Source organism: Acanthisitta chloris, unplaced genomic scaffold (assembly GCF_000695815.1).
Source record: "Acanthisitta chloris isolate BGI_N310 unplaced genomic scaffold, ASM69581v1 scaffold501, whole genome shotgun sequence".
NCBI classification, from domain to species: Eukaryota; Metazoa; Chordata; class Aves; order Passeriformes; family Acanthisittidae; genus Acanthisitta; species Acanthisitta chloris.
In genome coordinates this window covers 15,455-24,884 of record NW_008654114.1, presented here as the reverse complement: position 1 = coordinate 24,884, position 9,430 = coordinate 15,455, and the positions used below count along the sequence as shown (strand labels likewise).

Below are 9,430 nucleotides of genomic sequence, written 5' to 3'. Positions count from 1 at the left end.
CAGGGCCCTCGGGTGGAGATGGGTGAGGACAGAGGTCGCCGGCGGCGTTCCCTGGCTCCGGGGCAGGCGCTGGAGGTGGCTCTGTGCTGGGAGCTGCCGTGCTGGCTCCACGGGCCGGCGGGACTGCCAGGGTGGTGGGATGGGTTCTCTGATCCAGTGGGATCCTGCTGTAAGTTTGTGTCCTGTTTCAACTTCCAAGGCAACATAAATAAAACCGATGAACGCTTGGTATCATGGTCAGAGTCTGCGAAGAGATCTGGTGTGTCGCCGTCTGCGAAGGGAGACCTGCCTGCCCAGTGTGTGTCAGCCAGCACAGGCCTCGTGCAGCATTTCCACAGGAGGATGGCGGCGATGGCTGTTACCATACTGATCAGAATGATGCCAATTATCAGTGCTGCTGTCCAGCTGCCATCGCCAGCACCTCCCTCTGCTGTGGGGCCCTGGGGTGCTCTGCCAGGTCCCTGCAAACCGGGCCCAGTTGCTTGCAGCTGGTAGGGAGGAGTTGTGTCTGCTGTTGGGCTCCTGACACTGCTGTACGCGTTGCTTTCGGCCATGGATACCTGTTGAGCTGCTGCTGTAGAAAGGGATTTCCAGATTCCTCCACAGAAGAGAGCCAGTATGACCTGGTTGCTGCCCATTTCCCTCCAGCCTCTCCTGCTGAGGGCAGGAACAGAACAGGGGGGTGTGTTAGAAAGCTGCACTTATTGTGTGGTTACACTTTACTGCCACAAGTTTTATGTTGGTACTATCGTAGTGGAAATAGCACTTGACCCAGTGTTTCAAATTTCAAGCCCATTCTTATCTGCCTGGTCAGCAGGTTTGTCACTGACTTCACAAAGAACAGCACACTTCCAGCCTTACTCACTGCTCTAATTTAAGTGACTTTTTTGAAGAGAATGTCTTGATTGTAACTGTCTTTTTTCACCTTAGCAGAGAAAGGTCCAAGCAGAGCAGCCCTAACAGGGTTTGGAAATAACCTTTATCAATCTTGTACCTGGTTATGGCCCTAGAACAAGCTGCAGCACTGGCAGCAGCATAGGCAAACAGGCTTGTCTGGAGTGAAGAAATGGCTTGTTGTGACCGAACTAAAAGGCTCTTTACAGTTCTTTTAAACTTTTATTTCCTGTTCTCATGTCTCTTCAGCATAGCAAAATATTTAGGAGTTTTCCAAGTATTGATGCTGTACCAGAACCACATTCTAACAGTAAACTGCTTCATAAATAAACTCCTGCATGGAGCAATGGAAGAAATGGGGCAAATGTAGTCAAAGCTGTTGACGTGAAACAGCTTTTTCCCTGCGCTGATCAGAGTGCAGATCTCTGAGTGTCTCTGTGAAGTAAGTGATGTAAAATCTGACCCCTACACTGCAGTTTGCCTTCTGAAGTTACTTACATGCAATTTGAGCAAAGTCGTTAGTTACTCTGGTGTTAGTCCTGTGAAGCTGTTTCTGGGAAATGAATATTCACAAGGCTTTATAGGTTTACAGAGATGCAAAACGAAATTTTAAATGCAGCAGTGTAAACACATATGAGTAGTAAATTAATGTGTCTTGAGAGCCTCATGGCTTAATCTCTGTAAGGTTTGTAGCAGGCTGAAACGACTCAACTGCATTTTTTTTCTGCTTAGCTCTTCGCATAATAGAGTCAAATAGCACTTGGCTGTAGAGCTCATGTTGGTTCATAGAAATAGCCCCAAGCAACATGAGTGAAACCCTCCTGCTTTTACTATACAGACCTGGAACAAGAGCTCTGAACACACCCCAAGCTGGGACACACACGGTGCTGAACCTGCTGCAGTTCCCTTTCAACCCAAATAGTACAGACACTGAGCTTTTCTGTCTGGAGATTGATTCTTACCTGTGCATTTCTCTTCTCAAGCAGGCATCCCCTTACTTTGCTGTGTGAAGCCTCAGGCAGACAGGCTGTGTGCTCAGAGTCAGGCAGCTTAAAATGGCTCGTTTCATGCTGAAGTCTGTGCAGCTAAAGAGGAAGTTTGCCAACACTTGCTGCAGGAAGTGTCAAGAGTGGGGAGCTCGGAGCCTTGTCGCAGGGTTTGAGTGCTCTGTGAGCAAACTCGGCTCTATTGTCAGTATTTGGGTTTTATGAAAATGTGCTTGTGGCTTTTCCCTGGTGTGCGTGTGTATTACGTGGAACTTCATAAATAATTGTTGGCCAGTCTTGGTGGAAAATAGTTGCAGTTTCTTCTGTGTGAGTCAAAAACCATGCAAATTTGGGTTAGATTTGAATCACTGATATGCTTTCAGTGGTGACTTTGGTGCACTCTCAGGACCATCAGTGGAAAAGCAACTTGTGCTCGTTGCAGTGAGTCATAGGAAGCTGCCTGATCACAGGGTGCTGGCTGCTGGCACATCTGCAGTGGTTCATCAGGAGACAGATACCTACAGACTGTGCCCTTGTCCTGTCCCTGACACCTTCTCTGTGTGGGCAATGTTGGTACCTGCTGCCATCAGCAGCAGAGGGCTGTGCTCTGAGCAGGTGCTTCCCACTGCCTGTCATGGTCCACACCATGCACTGCAACCCAAACTCCTCTTGTCTCCTTGAGCGTTTCTGTCTGGACAGGCTGCCTAGCAAAAAGAAACACCAAATGTGTCCTCGTGGCATTTTGCCTCATGGCACTGCATTCTGCCAGTGACTACAGACAGATTCCTCTGCAGTTTCTTCATCTCCTCCTGCCTTTCCTGTAGAGTCTCTCTTCTGATTGTACTGCTTCTCTTTCTGAGGCTCCCCTGCAGCAAACACACATCCTAATCCCATGCTCACACTAACTCATTGTTTCTGATTTCTTCATCTTCCCCATTTTCTTCAAGCCTCATAGCCCACACCCATCTTTCGTCACAGTTCCCACCTCACTGGCAGTTCTTTTTCCTTCCTGTTTTTCCTTCCTTCCACTGATATGGTCGTGATTCGTTCCTTTTTCTCCTGCTGCCTTCCTGGCACTGCTGGTTTGTTCCTTTGCCCAGCTGCCCATTGCCTGGCTGTCCAGGCTGGCTGCCCCGTGCAGATCCCTTCTCCTGGCTCCGTGCTGTTTCCTCCCCAGCTGGGAGCAGTTTTACTGCAGGTTAGATGTTCATGTTGGCTGTCTCGGAGTCTTTTTTTAGTCCTTGCACAGCCTCTGCTGCTGCTGCTGCTGCCTGTGGTCGTTCTGGGGACGGAGAAGGTGACTGCAGTGCAGCATCCCCCAGCCCTGCCCTTTGGCTCTGTCACAGTGTGAGGACTTCTCAGTTCATCTGCTCTGGGGAACTGGCTTGTCATCACTGATCTGTCCCAGTGTCACCTTGCTCCTCTCCTGGCCTTTTTCCTCATGTGCTGGAGATGCCTGAGATACTCCCCTGCCCTCCCATTCCCCTCGCGTGCTGGATTCACCCTTGGAGCTCCTGGGTCTGAATCTGTGGTTTACAGTAGATTCATGGGAATTTGCCCATGGTTGTTCTATTTTCCAGTCTCAAATGAACTTACTTTCTAGTGACTAATGACTACTTTCTAATGACAGTTCTAGGCTAAGCTTCTTCCAGCCTCGCTGTCCTCACCACACGCAGCACCTCTGAGCCAGGCAGATGCAGTTTTGGGGCCCTGCTCTCTGGGCTGCCGTGGTGCTGTTGTCCTGCCCCTGCTGCTCTGTGCTTCCCTTTCAGCCAGGTGAATGTGTGAGCTGGTGGATGGGAGTTGGGCATTCACTCATGTCCTGGTTCTTTCAAACTCGTAGAACCATCTTGTGTCAAAGCTGTTTGCTACAGCTGCTCAGGATGTTTGGAGCTTTGACGTTGTACAATCTCAGCACCTTTGACTGTGGTGCAACAGATCTTCCTCAACCCAAGAAGAAGGTTGTGAGGAGCTTCTCATATTTCCTTAAACTAGCAAAGCTCTGCTGCAGGGAGAGCAGGCACAGGCATCTCCCCAGAACTGTGAGAAAATCTGGGTTCTGAGCATAAAGAAGCTAAAAGTCGTGGGTTTACATTTTTGGTATGTTCTAATTGGTGTTGGGAGAAAGTGGAGTGTGTTTCTGTGATACCAGAAATCACGGCAACTCATCAGAGACCTTTACTGAGCTCAGCTGATGCTATAGGAATATGACATTCCAAGTGCCTTGTGCCATATTGTTTCTGATATTTTGATTTAGAGAAACAGTATCACATAACTCAAGTTATTTAAAAACTGATGCTCCAAGTTTATTGAAGATAACAAATGGAAACAGTTCTCACATTCTAACAAACAATACAATCCTCATCCATTCACACACAGCATTGAAACACAATAAATATGGTTCAAATCTCGGTGTGGTTACAAAGTAATTCAGTTGGGTTGGGAAGTTCTTGATGGGAAAACCTGAAAGGGCATTTTGAGAGGGGTTAGGTCCTGATTCAGTGCTTGAATTGGAGTTGTGACTGGTGTGTGGTTTTCTTAAAAGAGCAACTTGGTTATACTTGTACAGCTCCTCATGGTTTTGGTGTATTTGTCAGACTAACAGTCCATTCCCTTCTTCCCTCTCATGGTCTTTGAGCATGGGCAGACTCTGCCCTCCAGTTTTACCCTGCCCAACTCTTGTCACCATGACTTCTGGGCAAATGAGTAAAACCAGTCCTGACACTCCTTACAGAAAGCTGTTTGACACCAGATCCACACGTGGCTGCAGCATTGCCACTGGCAGAAAAGGAAAGACTAAGCTCTGAATTTAGCTTTCCTGTGGGAAAATTCATGGTTTTGCCTGACACTAATGATGTACAAAACGCAAAGACAAACTTTTACCTGAGTGTGAATTAAATCTCAACTACAAAATTGGTTAAAACTGGTTTGTTTGGCTGTGATGGTTCTTTGCTTTCCTGTTCATTCTCTATTGCTTTAGTGAGTTTCTCAGTAGATTCATCTTCAGTCTTCCTGCGGTTTGTGGTGTCCCTCCCTGATAGCAAATCTTGCATTGTCAGCTCAGTTCCTGTTGTCTCCTTGGGCATCCTCTGCCACGTTCCTGCTGCCGTTGGCCACAAGCTGCTGGTGGCCACAAGGTCACCGTTGCTCCGGGGCCTGCGCTTCCCTTGCTGAGATTTTTTGAGGTAGGACATTTTGTTGGCTATGATGACTGTGGACAGAAATAGGAAGGTGCAGACAAGCACAAGTACTGCAATGATTATGAAGCAGATCAGTATGAGAGACTTACTGTCTTCACATGTCTCTTTGGTCATTGGACTCCTGGGTTTGCTGATATTCCTGGGTCCTGCAGTGGTGGAAACTGCAGGGGAAGAGGTTGGATTTTGGGCCCTTGTGGAGAAGGGTTGCATGGTACTTTGCCCTTCAAAAGTAGTTGTTTTGCTGCTGATATTGATGCTCAAAGGAGAATTTGTATTGGCTTCTGTTGTGTTCTGGCTCCCACTGAGGTTTTGGCTGATGGGATTCCAGGTCTCCTCTCTAACCCGAGGGTAATTGGTGTGGTTCCCACCCGTTGGCAAACACAAGGAAAGGATTATCATCATGGGGAAGGCCGAGTGTGGTTTGTTGTGTCTCTTTGTCTTCATCTTCCTAGTCAGCACCCTGCAAAAATACAAGTGATGGTGTTAGTTTAGCAAATGGGTTCTCAGGGGATTGGATTTGTCAGGGAGTAGCAGGCAGCAGCCTTTGTGATGAAAAGTGCATGTAACTTGGCCTCCTTTTAGTGGCTGCAGCAGGAGGAGTTCAGGCAGTTCGTGTTGTGAAGGAATAGGTTGTCTCCGACTTCTGGCAGTTTGAGATTTATAAAACACACATGGAGGATACAAAAGAACGTGGAGCAAAGTAGGAGGGTGTTCCCTGCTGCCAGCTCAGCGGTGTCGGGGCAGTGTGCTGGTTCCTCTCTCTGAAGCTGTCCCTGGTGCACTCTGAGGGCATCACTTCTGCCTTGCACAGCGAGTGAGGAACCTGTGTCAGGCTCAGATTGCTGCCCTGAATTCCCCTGGCGTGGGCAGCAGAGCCACTGCTGGCACAGATGGGCAAGGGAACCCCCTCAACCCCAGTGTTCCTGTAACTGAACAGGAGCCTGTGGGAGCTGTTTCTCTCCTAGCACAGCTGCCTAGAGTACTTCAGATGCCCAGTAGAAACTTTGTTCTCCAATTTTTCTGCCTTTTTGTGCAAAAAGCTTTTTCTCACGAATGTACTTCTCATATTTTTCTCCCAAACACGCTACAGATTGTGACATTTGCTTTAAAATGCCTGAGATAATGATGCAAATGAGATTAACCATTAGTATGTTCTCTTTCACATTTGTGTGGTATCCAGATCTGTACCTGTTGCGTTTGTCTGGAGGGCAGGAAACCAAGAGCTGGGTCAGTCTGGTTCTGGGATAACAAGCTCAAACCAGCAGGTTTTGTCTCTGTCTGTGGTAGAAGTCACCTGGATGATGCCTTGGAGCATACTTTAAAAAGGGAGAAAAGCCCCAGCAAAGCCCATTTTTGGGGCAAGCAGCACTTGAGGTAAAGCAGAGCAGGGCAAGGAGTGCAGCTCTGCTGCTGCCCCAGAGCACACTGAGCCACTGTCCCCTGTGCTGCTCTGCACCAGATGTGCTTCAAAATCAACAGGCCGAGGCTGGGAAGGGCTTTGCCTGAAATCGTGCGCGCAAAGAAACTGATCCTTAAAGAGCTGTTTCTCCTTTCAGTCTGCTGGGAAGGGCTTTGCCTGAAATCGTGAGCGCAAAGAAACTGATCCTTAAAGAACTGTTTCTCCTTTCAGTCCGACCCTTTGTGCCTGGGTAGTGACAGGGTCTCAGCACCCAGCCAGATCTGCAGTGAGGAACAGCAGAGCTCAGTGGTGACTGTCACTGCTGATTGCTTGGGGTAGATGGTGAACAACCTTTAACATGACTAAAAATACAGTTTATCAGCCTCCTTGATTCGGTCTGTTACTATATTTGAGTCACTCAAACCTCTTTAAAAACACTTCTGTGTATAATTTTCTACAAAATATAAGAAACTTCACAGTGCAACTTAAAATAGGAGAAGGAAAATGTGCACTTACCTTGCAGTGTAGTCAACAGAAAATGGGTGTTTCAGGTGTTTAGTCCTTTAGCAATATGATTTCTTTGTGCATATGTTTGCTCTTGGGATGCAACTGGCCATTGGGGAGCAGAAGGTTTGGGCAAAGCTGATATTGTTTAAGCAAATCTGTAACTGAAATGACATGTCGTTGGTGCAGAGGGGAGAAGTAAAACCACAGTGATGACACATTTCCTCTGGGTAGAGCTACACAGCACACGGGACGGGGAAAGCACCAACTTGCCCAACTTAGCCCTCAGAGCAACAGGAAGTAACGGGGGGAAAACGTCTCTTGTCTCCTGAAATAAATACACTTTTCCACATTCAAAAACAGATATCATTTGAATCTAATGTGGTTTCAAAGTTAGAGAGGTTTATAGCTGTCGTTTTAAAGCAGCTCGGAGCACTTTCCATGCAATCCAGTTTCAATGCAGTTGATGCTGTTCCAGCCTGGGTTTGATTTTTCTCTCAGCTGTACAGACCTGGAGGTCACTGCTGTGGGAGGCTGTGGGGCACTTCAGGATGAAGCCCAAGTCAAGCTCCATCATTCAGAGCACTACAGGCTGGGCAGGAGCCGTGGAGGAGCAGGGGCAGGTGCAGTGTGGTGTCTCTGCTGTGCCTGAGGAGTGTGGAGCCCCCGGGGGATCAGTGTGGTTCACCTCTCCTGTGTGCCTGCAGCCCCAGGTGTCTGTGCTGTGGGTCTGAGTGTAACCCCAGCGATGTCTGTCTTTCCTCACAGGTTCAAGACGGGTCAGATCAACGGGGATTTGCTGATCTACCACGTGCTGCTGACCCTGAAGCCATACTATGCAAAGCCATATGAAATCGTGGTGGACCTCACCCACGCTGGCCCCAGTAATCGCTTTAAAACAGACTTTCTTTCCAAATGGTTTGTAGTTTTTCCAGGCTTTGCTTATGAAAATGTCGCAGCAGTTTTTATTTATAACTGTAACTCTTGGGTCAGAGAATACACCAAATACCATGAAAGGCTCTTGACAGGTTTGAAAGGAAGCAAAAGGCTTGTTTTCATAGACTCTACAGGGAAACTGGCAGAGCACATCGAACACGACCAGCAGAAACTCCCAGCAGCTACCTTGGCTTTGGAGGAGAACTTGAAAGTGTTTCACAATGCTCTCAAACTGGCTCATAAAGACACCAAAGTCTCTATTAAAGTAAGTGCTTTTAATGCTGCTCCTAGTGATATTTTTATAAGGATTGGAATATGATTTTGCTGTCTCTTAATTCTCCTCCCCTGCCTTGAGGAGAAAGCACAACGCTCTTAGTGAGCCCTTTTTGGGGATTATAAAATTTCCCACACGTATCTCCTATAAAATTGGAAGTGTCACTTCTCTCTCTGTGTGTGCTCAGTAGTAGTGTTGAACTGATTCTCTCTTCTCCTTGCAAGGTTGGGTCGACAGCTGTGCAGGTGACGTCAGCAGAGCGAACCCGAGTCCTGGGCCAGACAGTGTTTCTGAACGACATTTACTATGCCTCTGAGATTGAGGAGATCTGTCTGGTTGATGAGAACCAGTTTACCCTGACCATTGCCAACCAGGGCACGCCACTCACCTTCATGCACCAGGAGTGTGAGGCCATCGTGAGGTCCATCATCCACATACGGACACGGTGGGAGCTGTCCCAGCCTGACTCCATCCCCCAGCACACCAAAATCCGTCCCAAGGATGTCCCTGGAACGCTGCTGAACATAGCACTGCTCAACCTGGGGAGCTCAGACCCCAGCCTGAGGTACACAGCTTGGAAAGTGATGCCAGCTGGGGTCACATGTGGAAAGGCTTTCCAAGGCTTCCTTAGTGTTAGAAAATCTGTCCTGGACAAATCACTTGTTCTGCCACCACAGCTCCATAAAATGTGACTTTCAGTATAGGCATGTTGGGATTCTGTGGGTGGAGAAAGGCACATGCTGTCTGAGGAGCTGAAGGCATGTGGGAAGCTTGAATTCCCATTCCAAGGGGAAATCTGCCTTGCACTGTTGGCTGGGTACATAACGATTTCCACGGTGGTGAGCTGTGCCCCTCAGAGCAGCCTCACGGGTCGTGCCAGAACGGGCTCCCCAGGGCTGGGGGCTGGCCAGGGCACTGCTGGGCAGTCCCAGCAGCTCAGGTGCACCTGGGATGCTTCTGGATTCCTGGAACTGCAAGTCATTCCGAGAATCCCAGTGCAGTGCCCTTCACACACAGCCTGTAACCTCTTCGGAGGTTCAGGATTTAGATGTAATTTCTAACACAGCAGCATTGATTTTCTTTTTTAGATGTCAGTACTGCTACTGTGATGATTTGTGTATTTCAAGTGTTCAAGAAAACTCTCACACATCCTGTGTTGCTTTGTTCCAGGTCTGCTGCCTATAACCTCCTCTGTGCCTTAACCTGCACCTTTAACTTAAAGATCGAGGGCCAGTTA

The 9,430-nt window shown here is 48.2% G+C and overlaps 2 protein-coding genes across 2 annotated transcripts in view; one reads left to right on the top strand and one right to left on the bottom strand.

Annotated features, from left to right (window-relative positions):
- Positions 1-4,774: 4,774 nt before the first annotated feature.
- EVI2A (ecotropic viral integration site 2A) lies at positions 4,775-5,524 on the bottom strand. The gene has a single exon (XM_009083306.1). It carries the CDS (start codon positions 5,522-5,524, stop codon positions 4,775-4,777), a length of 750 nt encoding a protein of 249 aa, XP_009081554.1.
- A 2,207-nt stretch (positions 5,525-7,731) lies between these two features.
- Positions 7,732-9,430, top strand: part of LOC103810419 (neurofibromin-like) — a gene marked incomplete at its 3' end in the record, with an annotated part of 14,451 nt that continues 12,752 nt past the window's right edge. Inside the window, 3 exon segments of the mRNA XM_009083317.1 lie at positions 7,732-8,184; positions 8,418-8,758; positions 9,364-9,429. Of these exon segments, the coding sequence (XP_009081565.1) occupies positions 7,732-8,184; positions 8,418-8,758; positions 9,364-9,429 (860 nt within the window).

What these genes read in the sequence shown, in the direction of transcription:
- EVI2A (XM_009083306.1), bottom strand. Translation starts at nt 5,524, where the DNA reads ATGAAGACAAAGAGACACAACAAACCACACTCGGCCTTCCCCATGATG.